Here is a 16,770-nt window from a genome sequence, read left to right as displayed (position 1 = left end):
GCACCTCCCAGTTTATATATTTTGTTTTGTATGGATAGAAAAGAGTTTATGAAAGGAATGAATGTATGCTTGAGCGTTTGTTTAACGTAAGGTCGTTGCCTCTTGGCTCCGTAATTCGGGTTAATCCAATATATTTTTACCCATGATCCATGCTGAAAGCGGTACTAAACCCTTAAAAAATGATAGTGTGTTAAACGGCCTTTATTCTGAGTTTAAGAAAACGCGGGAAACCTAAAACAAATGAATGGAAGCTTTCGAATTCTAACGGTTGTTGCTGTTATTGTCTTAATGTAGGTAGGCGAATCAATACCCATTCATGCGGTACTTTTATGAAATTTGAACAATCATGACACATGGATTACGTCTGAAACAAGCGCTGACGAGTTCTGGGCGTGAGCTACAGGTAAGAGAGCAGATTGCAACATCACACTTCCGCAGAGCGGGTACGGTCACCAACAGTCCCGTGGGAGAGAGTAGGCTACTATGGAGCATGCTTCTCTTTTCTGGAGTATATAGCCAAAGTAAATTCGGATATTGTCAGACAGTCATTTCTGTTGGTAGACCGCTACCTCTCAAACGAGTAAGTAAAATATGTTTTATAGGCTTACTACGTTGTTACCATGAGAAAACCATAACGTTAGACATAAAAAAATGCCATGGATATCCAAGGGACAATTATAACCACCACGGACAATTATTGTAAGGCTACTCTACAATACCATTTAAGTACTATGATAAAACTGAGAGACGAATATGGCATTAGGGTAGCCTACAAAACAATTGTTTTACAGGTTTTTTAAAGATTTTAAACGTTTCTCAAGAAATTATGGTAGGCTGTATGGTAAACTAACCCTTACAAAAAAATAAACTAGTTGTAGTACCATACAAATATGTAAATTTAATTTTGTACCCACAAATGTAACCATGGTACTTCTGTGTAAATGTCTAGCAAATTTTAATTTTGACATTAAACGTCATGTAAACCTTTGTAAACCTATTAGATATTTTTCACTGTCCTGGATTTGTTAGTTACCGGTATGTAGGCTACTCACCAGTGCTTATCGCCTACAGTTTCTCGGTTAACTTCCCTATTACACAAATCCTTCCTTTTTCAGTTAGATGACAGCAGATAGTAGACATACCAACATATGGTTTCATTTTCTGTCCTTTCTTTAAAGGGATGATGCAGCAGTATCTTTGCAAGTGACATCCAAACCATGGTACCACCGCCGCCACCTCCTCCTCCTCCTCCTCCTCCTCCTCCTCCTCCTCCTCCTCCTCCTCCTCCTCCTCCACCCCCTGGCCTCAGTGGAGGCCCGTTTTCCAGAGGGCCGTCAAGGGCCTCTACAATGCGTAATTTTAATTGGGAGGCCATACCAAAGGACACTGTGATAGGCAAACATAACATATGGACGGCCGAGAAGAGCAGGGATTTCGAGTTGGACACCAAAGGTATGGAGGAGCTGTTCAGCCGCAATGACCAGAAGAAGGTCCAGGCCACAACCCGCAGCAGTGTACGCCAATCCCCAAGCAAGGCCCCAGGACCTGAAATGGTGAGTTCAGGTGCGATGTGCTAGAAAACATGTTTTGTGTCTGCAGGCTTACAGTAAGTGGGTGTTTCCAGGCTCATCTACTCAGAGAGATTTACATATGCTTTCATCAAGCTTGTCACTAGGGTAGGCTTTGTGTCTGTCTCAGGTCTGGCAAAACACTGTAAAGATGACTTAGTTAGTTGTAACCTCACTAAATGTGATATAATCAGTTGGCTTTGGGATCTGTGAGTGTTTCTATAGTAATGATTACAGAGCTGAAGGTGATTCAAGCATCTCATATTCTCATGCCGAATGCATGAGGTATCCTAATTGCTAGTTTTGCATAAACCGTTTCTTTGTGGTCAGTTATCTTCCATGTAGTGTACTATCGTAGTATTTCTATCTATTTCTCTATAAAAGTGGTAACCTGCTGTTTTTACAGCTACTTTTAACCCTGACCTAAGCCTTTTATTTATTTATTTATGAATTTATGTGTAAAACAGCTTATAAATCAGACAGCATAATGTTTTTTTATTTTATTATTTAATGCAGAAAGTTTTCTCTGAGGGTTGTGCTTAGTGGTAGGTTTAGGTTCAGGGTATAGAATATACAGTTTGTACAGTATAACAATCATTGTCTATGGAAAGTCCCCATAAACCATGGAAACCCAAAATACGTACAGTGTGTAAAAGAAAGTTATTTATGGTTATTTTTATATTACTAAATTAACCAGTTTTATGGCTAATGTGGACCAATTTAAAAAATGTTGTCATCATTTCACTCTTTGGTAATTTAACTTAATTTCATAATAAATTCTAGGTTATGTTATGACATTTAGTCAGAAAACATGTTTAAAAACTGGCTTTACTTCTGCAATCACATGACACAGAAGAACTAATCGATAACTAATACTAATGTCAGATAGATAAGTGGAAAAGAAAAGTTTACTAAAAGGAAATTCAAATCACAATATGATTTTAAAATGACTGCTGTTTTCTAGCTGGAAAAAAAAGTTTTTACATTTTTCTTTGTTGTAATCTTAATTCTTGTCATGCTGTGGCCCACAGTCAAAAACAAAAAACACCCTAGCACTGCAACTTTTAGATTTGAAGTAACTTTCTCTTTCAAATAATGCTTACAGTCATTCATAAGACAATACTGTGGCATTTATGCCACTTGACTTTGTTTGTCGTTTGATCTGAACTCTTTTCAAAGGTGGAGGGATTTCGTCTTTTCTCTAAGTGTTTACATAAGGTGTACTCCACCAATATTGAATAGCACTGTGATGCAGAACATCTAATATTACAACTGCTGAATCACATCGTCGCAATGTTCCGTTGATTATTTTTAATGCTAAAAAATTAATAGGCAGGGTTGTTGGTGTTCGTAAATCATCATTAGTTTTTCATAGTTTAAAACTGATTAAACGCATCAGGGTGGAGTAACTACCTAATACAGTCTGTTTACATTTATGTTTGTTAATGGTGTAATATACATAATAAGCGATCAGCCTAACAACTGTCTTTGTCAAGCCATGTCCATATAATTGTCTTTTTTCCCTTGCCAGGTGTCCATTCTCAACTCCAAGAAGAACATGAACATTGGTATCTTCCTCAAGCAGTTCAGAAGGTGAGTGTACCACAAGGGAGTATTAAGAAAAGCTCTCCTAGGGTGGAAACGCTTACTAGTCATATGATGCATTGCTCACATGTCTCTGCAAGCCAAATTCATTTTCCCTGACAACATCAGTCCAGGCATATCTTTTCTACTGGAGTACAAACATGGAGATAAGATGAGCTTTGCAGCAGTTCTCTTAATCATGCAGTTTTTCTCCTCAGATATTGATTAGTTGATTGTGACAGTTTAACTTTGACATGTTAATGAACACATCAGTTATATAGTGCTACAGCTAGAGCTTGCGATACCAGTTTGGTGTGCTTGGTTATCTCTAAAAAAAAAAAAAAAAAGAAGCAAGATGGGGCTTGTCTATCCTAGGTATTTTTTATGATTGGCCAAGAAGAGGAGATTAAGAGTGTATAGTAACCAGAACAAGGTGAAGTATGACTCACAGTGTGGAAGTACATGTGTTGGACACTTCCTCTGTACTGTTCTTACAGATGGACCGCTTGATGTGTAATTTGCAAATTGAGTTTTACAATGTAATCAGTCTATTTAAAGGTGACGTGTGTCTGTGCTATTACCAGTGAAAGTATTCAATGTTTTCAAACTAGCTTCTCGAACATTCCTCCAGCTGTCATTGGTTGGACAAACAGGTAGTCCCACCACCAAACTCACGCCATTGGTTGAGTCATTGTTGCTGTGTTCGGCTGCTCAAACAAGCTGAGCAATGTTGACACGCCACAGAAAATTAATCTTCAAATATCTTATAGCTAGTTGTCACGGCACATTAAACTGGCATAGGAGACGGTAAGGAATTTTTCACCCGAAAATTTTAATTCTGTCCTAATTTACTCACCCTCATGTTGTTGCAAACCTGTATGACCAAACAGTTTTGGTTCCCTTTGACATCCATTATGTTTTTTTAACCATACAATGGAAGTCAATGAGAACCGAACTGTTTGGTTCTAACATTTTTCAAAATATATTCTTTTGTGTGAAGAAAAGAAGTAATTACAGGGTTGAAACAACAGAAGGGTGAGTAAATGATGACCGGATTGCACCAAAAATAAAATAAAATAAAAACAAAAGCTGATGCATGTAAAACTATTTTTTAATTTATTTTTTCTTTTTCTTTCATACGTTTATAAGGAAGCCTGGGGATTACTATATCATATTGGTAGAGCCCCACTTTCAGTGAATCTTTGGGAAATCGGATATATATATATATATATATATATATTTTTTTTTATGAAGCAAACAATATAATGCAGATAAGTACATAAAGTAAACAACAACAGAGAACAAATATAGCCTAGATGTTGAAAAAGCAAGTATCAGACAAATAAGCTTGTTGACGACAAACAAAAAAAGAATGCATAATACGAGAGGAAACAAATGTTAAAACAAAAGAATGTGTCGGTACAATGTGTGTATATATATATATATATATACACATACAGACACATTGTATACAGTCATGGCCAAAATTGTTGGCACCCCTGGTAAATATGATCAAAACTGGCTGTAAAAAATAAATCTGCATTGTTTATCCTTTAAGTCTTTCATTCAAAAAATTGCCAAAATTCTAACCTTTCATTGAAGCAAGAGAATTGAAAGTGGGGCTAAATCACATTATGAAATAAATGTTTTTCTCCAAAACACGTTGGCCACAATTATTGGCACCCTTTTATTAAATACTTTTTGCAACCTCATTTTGCCAAGATAACAGCTCTGAGTTTTCTCCTATAATGCCGGATGAGTTTGGAGAACACCTGACAAGAGATCAGAGACCATTCCTCCATACAGAATCTCTCCAGATCCTGCAGATTCCCAGATCCATGTTGGTGCTTCTTCTCTTCAGTTCAGCCCACTCATTTTCTACAGGGTTCAGGCCAGGGACTGGGATGGCCATTGCAGATCTTGGTTTTGTGCTCAGTGACCCATTTTTGTTTTGATTTTGATATTTGTTTTTGGATCACTGTCCTGTTGGAAGATCCAAACATGGCCCGTTATAAGATTTCTAGCCCCGGCTGTTAGGTTTCGATTTTTTATCTGTTGGTATTTGATCCAATCCATGATGCCATGTATCTGAACAAGATGTCCAGGACCTCTGGCAGAAAATTAGGCCCACAGCAGTAAAGATACAGCAGAGTATTTCATTTTACACATGGGGTACTTTTTTATCCCTGTGTGCACCAAACCCATCTTAAGTGTTTGCTGCCAAAAAAGCTATTTTTTTGGTTCCTCTGTCCATAGAACATTTGAAAAGTACCTGACACTACTGGCACTTCAAACGGGACGGGTTCTATGGACAGATGAAACAAAAAAATAGCTTTTTTGGCAGCAAACACTTAAGATGGGTTTGGTGCACACAGGGATAAAAAAGTACCCCATGTGTAAAATGAAATACTCTGCTGTATCTTTACTGCTGTGGGCCTAATTTTCTGCCAGAGGTCCTGGACATCTTGTTCAGATACATGGCATCATGGATTGGATCAAATACCAACAGATAAAAAATCGAAACCTAACAGCCGGGGCTAGAAATCTTATAACGGGCCATGTTTGGATCTTCCAACAGGACAGTGATCCAAAAACAAATATCAAAATCAAAACAAAAATGGGTCACTGAGCACAAAACCAAGATCTGCAATGGCCATCCCAGTCCCTGGCCTGAACCCTATAGAAAATGAGTGGGCTGAACTGAAGAGAAGAAGCAGCAACATGGATCTGGGAATCTGCAGGATCTGGAGAGATTCTGTATGGAGGAATGGTCTCTGATCTCTTGTCAGGTGTTCTCCAAACTCATCCGGCATTATAGGAGAAAACTCAGAGCTGTTATTTTGGCAAAAGGAGGTTGCAAAAAGTATTTAATAAAAGGGTGCCAATAATTGTGGCCAACGTGTTTTGGAGAAAAACATTTATTTCATAATGTGATTTAGCCCCACTTTCAATTCTCTTGCTTCAATGAAAGGTTAGAATTTTGGCAATTTTTTGAATGAAAGATCAAAAGGATAAACAATGCAGATTTATTTTTTACAGCCAGTTTTGATCATATTTACCAGGGGTGCCAACAATTTTGGCCATGACTGTATCTCCCCATCCAGAATGTGTTGTATTGTAAAGTAGCGAATGTATGATGTTATTGAAATCTGAGATTTTGTAACTCAAATAGTCTGTGGTCCTGATCAATAATTTTATCACATCTTGCTCTAACTTTCTCCACAGGCCAGTGAGTGAAATGATTGACGACATTATCAGCGGCAGAGGAGAACGATTTGGTACTGGGAAACTGAAGGAGTTGTGTAAACTACTGCCAGAGGATGGAGAGGTGGGTGTAAAATCTGATTAGAGCCTCAGTTAGACACATTGAGCATTTCCAAGACATTTTAAAGGTTTTTTTACTTTAGACCAGAATAAGAGTATTTTATGTAGCACTTTCATTTGAATCGCAAACCTAAAAGCTTGTTGCTATTATGTTTCTTCTTTCATTAGGTGCGTCAGCTTCTTGATTTTAAAGGAGACTATTCAACTCTGTCTGAACCAGATCGGTTCATGGTACAACTTGTCAAAGTTCCTTGGTGGGTTTAAACAGCCACACAAAGGCAAATACACACTTAACACGATTGTACACAGAGCTCTTTCGATACAGTAATGTTTGGATATGCCAGCATGATTATTTTTATTTGTTTGTTCTTCCTCTAGTTATGAGGAACGGTTAAACGGTTTAGTACTCAAAGAGGAATTCTCCCATTTTGTGGATGAGGTGAATCACTCAACTGCAGTCATGACCTCTGCTGGACAAGGTATGATTGTAGATTACAACAAATTACTACCTATTGTAAAGTATTACCATAAACATCAACATGCCCTCTTCCCTTTTTTGAAGCAAAAAAAAAAAAAAAGAGATATATATATATATATATAAGAGCTATTCATGGTTATTAATTATTATTCATTTTAAATTCAACATGTAAATAATTTAAATCAACTTTAAAAATGCTCTCATACTATATGATCCTCATAGTTTCTTAAAGCATGACTAACTTTATGGGTTTGATTCCCAGGAAACTTGGCTTGCTTTGTTTATTAGTGCAATTACAAGGATGTGACTAGGTTTGATTCGTTTTATTTCACCTAACCCATGTATGAAATTATTTCCAGAGCTGTTGGAATGTGCAGATCTACATTCAGTCATTCGACTAGTCTTGGAAACAGGGAACTACATGAACTCTGTGAGTATAATCATACCACTGTATTTTGTTACGATTGTTGAAAATGTTTAAAGTTGGTTAACCTCAAAACAGCCCTGCACATTTGCGTGTTTACACTGTCATGGGATCCTAATCGTTCTGCCCCCACTCTCACCAGGGAGGGTACGCTGGCAGCGCGGTGGGATTCCGGATAACGTCTCTTCTCAAACTAGCGGATACCAAAGCCAACAAGCCTGGAATGAACCTCATGCACTATGTTGTGATGGTAGCAACGATGTTTAATATTATACTATGGTGCCAGAGCCACATAAGACCGCTTTCTTTCCATGTTAATTCTTTTCTTATGTTACCACAGCAAGCCCAGAAGATAGATGCATCGCTGCTGAAGTTCCCAGAGAAACTACAGAACATTGGAGAGGCAGCAAGGTAGGCCACACATCGCTGTTTGAAGAATTGCACTTCCCTATAATTATTTTATTTTATCTGATTAATTTAATAGTTGCGAGATGTAAAAATGCACACACACAACACACACACACTACAAAAATCTTTAACAATAAAATGTGTTAAATGTGATTCTAGTACTCAGTAATTTCCTTGTAATTTATTGAGGTAAGAATCTCAAGCTTGCTTTAGCAAAGTCTTTCAATAGATCTGTAAAGGTTCAATTATTGTGCTCAGTACTAAATTGCACTGAAAATTCAAAGTGAAATATATCGTCTGTCTTCCTCAATGCAGGATTCATAAACAGGAAATTGAGTCTGATTTCCAAAAGGAAGTGAGTAAAGTCCAGGTGTCGAAGCAGAATGCTAGTAAACATCCAGATCTGGAAGAACAGATGAGGGATTTTCTGCTGGTGAGGCATTTTATATTTCTCACAATTCCTTAGTTAGAACCTATTTATCTCTGAATGTGAGCATGCAATTTTTTTTGTTCAAAGTCTTATGGTGTGGTAACATGCTATTGAGCCTATTGACTACTGAAGTGCTGACATGCACATAAACATCAGTGCATTTCCCTGATTGCATGAAATGTTAATGTGTTAAATAAGAAGTGTCACATCAGAACAGCTTCTTCCATTTGTCTTTTCTTTCTTCTTTTTTTAGAATGCAGAAACCAGTTTAAATGAGACCGAGACAGCCTTCAAGACCCTTTCTGCTGTGAGTGATTCGGTAGCAGAGTATTTCTGTGAGGACCCCACTCAGTTCAAACTAGAGGATTGTTGCTCCATTTTCTACTCTTTCTGTGAGAAGTTCAAACGAGCGGTTCAGGTAATTCTAACCATACATTGTAGGTGCTCTAGTCTAAGAAGAAATCTTAGCCCGGGTTTTTTTTTACACGTAAAGAAATCAATAGGACTTCTGCAAAACATGTTTGAAATGATGCACAGTGGGGTCCAAAAGTCTGAGACCACGTTGAAAATCCAGTTTAAACCTGGAAATGTTTTAGAAAAAAAAAATCATCAAAGAAAAGTTTTAGCATAAAATGAAGTAGAAATGCAACACACTACTGTTCAAAAGTTTTGGATCACTAATTTATTTACAAATAAAAAATTGGAAAAAGTTCTAATAATCATTCTAATAATAACACTAATTTGGTGCTCATGAAACATTTATTATTAAGATTATCAATTTTGTACTGTTATACTGATTTATATTCTTTTTAATTAAATTGCTACATTTATTCAGCAAAGATGAATTCAATTGATTAAAAGTGACAGTTAAGATTTCGGTCCGTAATAAATGCTGTTCTTATCAAATAATCTTAAAAAAAAGATCACAGTTCCCACAAAATATTAAACCGCACAACTGTTTTCAACATTGATAGTAATGATAATAAATGTTTCTCGAGCATCAAATTAGAATGATTTCTGAAGGATCATGTGACACTGAAGACGTTTTACCATTTTTGCTGTACTTTTTGATTAAATAAATGCAGCCTCTGTGAGCATAAGAGACTTCTTTCAAAAACATTGAAATTCCAAAACTTTTGAATTGACCTGTGATGCTGCATCCACAGCAATGTGTGTAAGTATAAGAATCAGGGTCACTGTCATTTTGGCCAACAAATGATACAAAAACAACATTTGAGCATATCTGTAAATGTAACCTATTCGAATGAGATAATAATAATAATAAACATAATATATATGTATATACGGTAAATATTAAATATTGTTAACCTATTTAATTATTGTTAACCAATTTGATTTTTTTATATTCTTTTTTTGTTTAGATTTTTTTTTAAATTGTTTAGATATTGTCAAATTAAATTGTCACAGACATCTGTAAAAATATTGTTTATTCTCCTTGACCAGATAAAATAAAGGTAGCTTCATGAATAACATTTCTCTATCATCTTTCTGCCATAGGAGAACCTTGAACGAGACATGGTGGATGTGAGGCGCAGGCTGCGAGAGCGCACTGAGATTGCTGCTAAGCGACGCTCCACCGCCACCTGCTCATCACGAGACAAAGACATTGAAGGAGACGCTCTGGAGTCCATCCTACACAGGTTCAACAGTCGGCAATCCCGCCGTAGAGCGGGGACCGGTTCACCCACGCTGGGGAATCTGACTGAGACCCCCTTGAAGAACGACCACCCCGTTGACAACAAAGAAGTTAAGAGGGACAGCTGGATCAAAAGTGCCATGCAATCCTCCTTGATCAAGGAGAGCTTTGAAAAGGAAGAGACGCCCAATCACCCAGAGGTTATAATCTCAAGCCCGGTGCAGGAAAGTGCCGGTACCAATTCCTCATCAGATCAACGAGTCTCCGTATCCTCGGAGCAGGAGGAGGCAGATGCCCAGACCGAGAAAGAAGTGCAGAATATGAGAGAGGTGTCACGGAAAGTTTTACAATACCAGTCCAGTCGAAGTAGTATTTCATCCGGCGAGGCCCTGTCGCCGATCCTGTCTCCCAGGAAGACGTTCTTCCAGGAGGACAGAAGACAGCTGCTGATCATGGCCATAGAAGAAAACGCTTCTAAATCCAGCCCACTGCTGCAGAACAGCAAGATCATCAATCGCCGGCACACAATCGCACTTCCTGAGACCAAATGTGGAAGTACCAGCCAAGAGGACCTATTTGTGGCCTGTGATGTAGATGCATCTCCGGCTCCCTCTATAGGTGTTATTGGAAAAGGGAAATCTGTGGAATGTAATATGCTCACAGCACAACGAAACTCTTTAAAGATTGTTAAAGATTCAGAAGCAAAGCCTCTAAATTCTCTTGAAGAATCACAACCAGTTAACTTATCACAGTCACAATCAGCCGAGCCGGATGCAAAGACTGAAGAGACAGTGCCTAGCTTGCAATTTGGTACTGGCAAAAGAAACAGTCAAACAACATTATTTAAAAGCGCTAAAGAGGGCTTTATGTCTTTATTTACCGTTAAGCGCTGGCGTGAAAAAGACAAATCAAAAGAGCTTGATTCTGACAGTGTGGACCCGTGATATATATATAAAAAAAACACTGCTGTCTATTTATTCAGACTTTCATGCTGAGTGTCATGCTGCATTTATGGAAAACAAGCTTGGTGCTTTGTCAATGTTTGCTTGTTAAAACAGTGAATGGACATTTATTTCCACGCACATGCAACGGCATCCAAAAAACACAATGAATTTAAATATAGTGTTGAGATCAGTGGAAAATAAGATTTTATCTGCAATGTCCTTTATGTAACACAAGGGGGCAGCACATATGGCATTACATTGAACCATGCACAATTATGCCTGACTCTGACTATGAGTAATTATTCTCTTAGTTTAGTTTATATACTGACCAATCAAAATACAAGTAAGTTGGTAAATGTGGTTGTAATGCACCGCATAACATCACAAATTCTTGTCTGATGAATAATTTAATGTTTAATCATTATTATTTTATTTATTATTATTATATTTACCTGACACCTTAGCTCATGTTTCTGAAAGTGGACTCTGTATGGTCATTGTAGGTTTCCTATGAGAAACCTGTCTACGGATCAAAGCACTCGCCTTCGTGATGAAAATGGGAAGAGAGTTCATGTAATTTGTGGTTTTCAGAGCTCCGGAAATGAAAGAAGGCCTTTTATTTGAGTCGTTCCAGAGCACAAGCTGATAAAACCTCTGCTTTTGATTCTCAATATGAGATTGCAAGAACATTTAAAGACCATGGTCCAGTTAAGAGTTGCTCACACACTAAGATGCTTGAGTGCATTTTTATATGATGCTGTTTGTCCTGTTTTCAGGCAAGATATATTTATATTTTTTTATGTTACGTTGTTACGCTTGACCTCAACAACATCTCCTGTGCTACTTGATGGGGTCATACATGGTATTTGATGTTTTTTGTCCACTGAGCTTCTGGAGTAATGAGGAACAAGAAGAAGCTAAAGGGGCTTATCCTTAATAAAGACATTGAAGGCTTACTTAGGGAGAATAGATAACGTCATGGGCTCCAGATAGGTCCTCTTTAGTGCTTTCTAGACAGCCTGAGACCCTGGCGGGGGGGGGGGGGGGGGGGGGGTGTTTGGGTGATTGTGTAAGTGAATCATCCTTATCAGTCTCACAGAACTGAGAATAAAGGGTCAAGCACCGATTGAATGTCACAACATGCTATGGTTATAGTCCGGTTCATCCAGAAAATGGCTTATTAGATTGTTGGATGGGTTTTGTGGCTAATAAGTGTGATTTCATGCTGTTACAGTGCATTTCTAATTGCTGAATGCTGTTTATTTCAGACACTTACCATGAATTGTTTAGAGATGTATTTCATTTCTTTGAATATATTATAATAAACAGTTTATAAAGGTAATGACATAAATGATAGGTCTATTTCAGTATAACAAACACAAATGTATAAAAATTATTATTATTATGTGAAACAGAATTAGAATGTATCATTATTTAATATATTGGTTGAAGTACAATATATAATCAATAATGATCATTTTTGTCACACTTTAAAATATGATTTTTTTTTTTTGATTTTTTTTGTAGAGCACACAATATGATGCACATGATATGCAAATGTATAATGATGTTCAGTCTATGTCTTAATGTAGCGTTTGCTGACGTGGCTGCGGGAGACAGTCTGCTTCTGCCATCTGGCTGTCTTAGGCTGGATGCAGTCTCCATAGCAACCACCACCTTCATAATGAAAGCCCAAGAACACGGTCTTACCTCCCCCACCTCACTGTAAACAAAGCCCAACCCTTGCACTGTGTAGCCTCGTATCCCCACCCCAAACTGACGTACTTTCACTCGTATCACCTAAGGTCGTGGATTGACTGAACTATTAGCCTTGTAATAAAACACGTTTCTGGGTTTAAGGGAAAAAAGAGCACCAGATGTTTTCCCTTTTAAAGATGTCTTCTAGGCCGGGTGTGTAGCCTACAAAGATGTTTCCTCCTCTTTGGAGTAAATTATTGTTGTAATATGACTGCCATTCATTATTGTAGGCTATATACTTTTTTTTAAGCGGGGGAAATTTTCATTGTTGTCTTTAGCTTGATAAAAGTGAAGCAGTTACATGACTGAAAAATTATCTACTTTATCATTTGTGGGGAAACGCATAATGCTTAAAGTCTCTTTTTGGATTTTGGACACCCTTTACTACCTTTTAGTAGATTTATAGACACGCAAATTTGATGTTAATTTGTTTTTCAATTATAGCACAAACAGACACTTGTCGACATACGGGCATGTAACGTTAACGTGATTCAAATCAGTCAACCTAAAGCAAATCTTTTCAGTCATATTCAGATTCGAGTCACTGGGTTGAACCAAAAGCCCCACCACCAGTGAATCGCCCCTTTTCATATATGCATTTTAAATAATTACATATTCCAAAACACTAACTCTTATTGGCTATCATAGCTCCTCCCATTCCAATGCTGGCCAATGACCGAGCATCTATTGCATTCGCCCACGCCCACAATCTCTGTTCACTGTCCCCTCCTTACCGACTCCCATTCGGAGAAAAGGACTGCAGTTTTTCATAAAAATCGAAAAAAACCGGATTATTTATCGGACATTGACAATGAAAAACGCTCTCTCCCGTTATTCATGCTGACTCCTCTCTAAATCCGGTCCAAATTTCACGTGAGTTTACTAGTTTCTACCGTCGCCTCTTCCCAAATTAGACTCATTTTGTCATTGCGGTGAATGCGTTGATACATGCTGAATAATTCATTGACATATGTACTGGAGTGGAGACACGCATCTCTTTGGCGTGACTGCTGAAATCAGCCCGTTCTTTGTAAATGTTCAGTGTTTCAACGTCCACCATCTCCGAGGATTGTGAGGAAGTCTTAAAATATCTGCAGGATGTAGATTCCCCTTTATGTCATGGGGCTGTGCGTTAGGTCAACGAGTTGTACAGTAATTGATTGTTTTCATATTCCATTGTTTTGTGCATGTAGAATAATTGTCATCCCATCACATATTATTAGCACCTTTTATAGCTAGTGTCCTTAGGCTTTGGGGCATCTTGTCTTTCAAGAAAGCACATCTTTTGTAAAGTTTATAAAGGCCTTCTGATGAATCATCCAAATTAGGTGCTGTATATGCCTTTAGTGATGCATAATACATCACACTGGATGTGTTTAGTAGAGATTGACAATATAGTTTTTTCTATGACTAATTCTGATTATTTTAATGTTTTAAGTGCCCCATAACATTGTAAAACTAAAACTTGTTTTTAATGATCAATTATTGTTATTATAGGCCTAATTATTATTCTTACACAATGGGAATGGGAACTAGCCTACATAATCACTGGACAACAATAAAAACACATTATGCATTTTGCTTATTTTATTCAGTCATAATAATAATAATATTGTTGACACAAGCCTATTATGACAAAGTTGAATGTTTCCGCAAGGGAAATTGGAAAATAATTTTTCCTTTTGGTGTAACCTATTTCTAGTCATTAGTACAATTTACTACAAATTCTACTGAGAAATCAGGTGAAGTCTTACTGTATGTAAATGACCATTGTCTCAGCAGCATTTTTGTTCCCTCAACAGTCTGTCTTAATGGCTTTAGTTTTGTGTATTGTTTTTTTGCAATTTCCTCCATCATACACAAGTGCTCATGCATGACATACATTTCACTAGAGAAGCCCTATTAGTGTTCCATGCATCAGTTAATTTACTATATTTGCAGTTTATTAATATGAGTTAAAGACATGTTTGGTCTGAAGTTCAAGACATAAGTGGGTTTGTTTTAAAATAGACAGGTTTGTTGGTGACAAAGGCGATATAATTATGCTGCACACTGCACAGGTTGGCATGTTCTGTTATGCAGCAATTAAAATGATGATATTTAATGCTTTCTCTAGTCAATCACATTGATTTGTAGTCCATATACTGAAAGACTTCTTGTTCACTACACAGTCGTCAGACAAGTGCGGCAATAAATGGATATGCCTCAATAATATACAAAATGATGAGAGGAAATGCCAAATTGAAACACTTTGATTCCTGATTCACAAATGCAATAAGACCAGATACCTCAAACGAGTAGTTTAGAAAGATTCCAGTTTCCAATGAGCTACTAGTTTAATGTTAAACTACATGGAGAGTCGAGACTTCCAAAACCCTGCGCACTTGTTTATTGTACCCTCTTATGCAACTAGGCTACTGTATATAAAGTGTGTTTCTGGTCAAATGAAGTAGAAACAGTAGTCTTGAGAAAGTTTTACCAGCCCGTCTGCTCAATATAACAGCTGTTGCCTGCTTTGGCACAGTAAATGCTCAGCTGTTCCTGTCTTTATCAGTTTGAGAAGAAGGATGAAAGTGCAGACTATACATCAGCATTTTTACCCAGCTACAGATAATGCATTATCTATTTTCACTGACATGTAAAAAATATTTCCTGCAGTACCATCATGAGAATCTGCTTTCTGAGTAGGATGTTAATGCACATTCAGTGACCTTTTGTTGTTTGCTTTATAATGCTGGCAAATCCTGAGCCAGTTTGGATAGTGAGATGCTACACTATAATAGACTAGTTAAACCCCGTAGATAACATGTTACTTTCGTTGATCGTTATAATTGCAACAAAATAAAATGCACCATCGCTGTTTATCCGACCAGAAGCATAGCTGTGGAGAAGCTTGTCATGTCATGTTTAGTGTCTGTACAGGTTTGGTGAAGCTGGCGTTGGCCTTGCTGGACAGATGCTGTCAGGTTGATGTTAAGCAAAGCATACAGGCAGACAGCAGCCCGTTCCAGGTGAATCAATGTGCGGGAATCATGTCTGCGCGTGAGTGACAGTTTACTCTGCATTCTGCCATCGAGTTGACAGGGGGCTGGGCGGCGCCTGGTGGTGTGGAATATTTTGACCTTGCAGAAATGTGCAGTTTGTGTATTTCTGTGTGTGTGTGTGTGTGTGTGTGTGTGTGTGTGTTTGCAGAATGTAGGCCTAACTTGTTACACAGACAGATGCACACAAGTGAACTCATGCATCACAATGAATCCAATCATGCTGACTAGATTTGTCTAGGTAGTGTGAGATTGATTTTATCGGATATGTCTCTCTTCTTCTTCTTACCATATACAGTCAAAGTAAACAGACATTTAAAAACTTTTTTTGCAGGCAAAATAAATTACCGGTAGTTTTGACTGGTATTCGTGTTACATCCGACTGATTTTTCATTAATGTTTCATTTTTTTTTTTTTTTTTTTGTCTAAATAAGTACTAAATAGTCGTTGGACTACAAAATATTTGTTAAAAAATCTAATATGGTTTCATTTCGCGTCCCTTTCATATTTATGCACAATTAATTTGTGACCTCAATAATGCAAATTTATTTTGACCTACTGTTTACTTCTAAATGTGTAGTTCTCACTTTGGAATTAATGACTGTTATGTAAACTAAGTAGGCCTAATTTGTGCAAATAATACATCGATTCTTTTTACTCGCAAATACTTAAAAAAATGTTTTTAATTAAAATGATATCATATTTAATGTTTCATTCAATATCCTATTACAAATCACCAATTTAGTTGAAAGGTGTAAATGTCAGTAAACAAAAAAAATAATACATTTTTAATGTATCACGCAATATTATATTAAATGGAAAATAAGCAAATAATAATATTTAATAATATTTCATTATACTAGACTACTGCAGATGCACTGAGAGTGCCCACTGTCCAGATGACCACACCACACTGCTGGTGGACAGTAACACAAGTTTACATAGTGTGACTAATGACTGCTTTGGAAAATGTGGCTTAACTTGTTCTGCAGCAATTTGCCTTTGCCTCAGCATCTTATGTCACAAAGACAAATGGCTTCGTTTTCATCCTTCTGTCTGTTACAGTGTACTAATGAGTCAATGTGGCGTTGAATAATCCTTGGGTAAGTGATATAGGGTAACTGATAGGAAGTAATGGACAGATTCATCCATCT

The 16,770-nt window shown here is 37.3% G+C and overlaps 2 protein-coding genes across 4 annotated transcripts in view; both read left to right on the top strand.

Annotated features, from left to right (window-relative positions):
• Positions 1-303: 303 nt before the first annotated feature.
• On the top strand, positions 304-12,161 carry fhdc4 (FH2 domain containing 4). Of its 3 annotated transcripts, none has more exons than XM_079611420.1 (12): positions 304-403; positions 1,179-1,553; positions 3,100-3,161; positions 6,378-6,480; positions 6,645-6,730; positions 6,855-6,955; positions 7,314-7,384; positions 7,521-7,628; positions 7,719-7,789; positions 8,102-8,219; positions 8,470-8,634; positions 9,735-12,155. In XM_079611420.1, exons 2-12 carry the CDS (start codon positions 1,218-1,220, stop codon positions 10,815-10,817), a joined length of 2,304 nt encoding a protein of 767 aa, XP_079467546.1. In that variant the 5' UTR covers positions 304-403; positions 1,179-1,217; the 3' UTR covers positions 10,818-12,155. The 3 variants fall into 3 exon arrangements, with proteins under 3 accessions (XP_079467546.1, XP_079467545.1, XP_079467547.1); XM_079611419.1 differs by lacking the exon at positions 304-403 and adding an exon at positions 414-580 and having other exon boundaries at positions 9,735-12,161; XM_079611421.1 differs by lacking the exon at positions 304-403 and having other exon boundaries at positions 1,513-1,563.
• A 1,112-nt stretch (positions 12,162-13,273) lies between these two features.
• trim3a (tripartite motif containing 3a) overlaps positions 13,274-16,770 on the top strand; it is a 29,290-nt gene continuing 25,793 nt past the window's right edge. Inside the window, exon 1 of the mRNA XM_079608878.1 lies at positions 13,274-13,448. The gene's annotated coding sequence lies outside the window, so the exon portion shown is untranslated. The remainder of the gene's footprint in view (positions 13,449-16,770) is intronic.

Source organism: Phoxinus phoxinus (genome assembly GCF_949152265.1).
Source record: "Phoxinus phoxinus genome assembly, chromosome: 4".
Lineage (NCBI taxonomy): Eukaryota > Metazoa > Chordata > Actinopteri > Cypriniformes > Leuciscidae > Phoxinus > Phoxinus phoxinus.
Note: the sequence above shows the minus strand (reverse complement) of the source record. Positions and strands in the feature narration are given on the sequence as shown.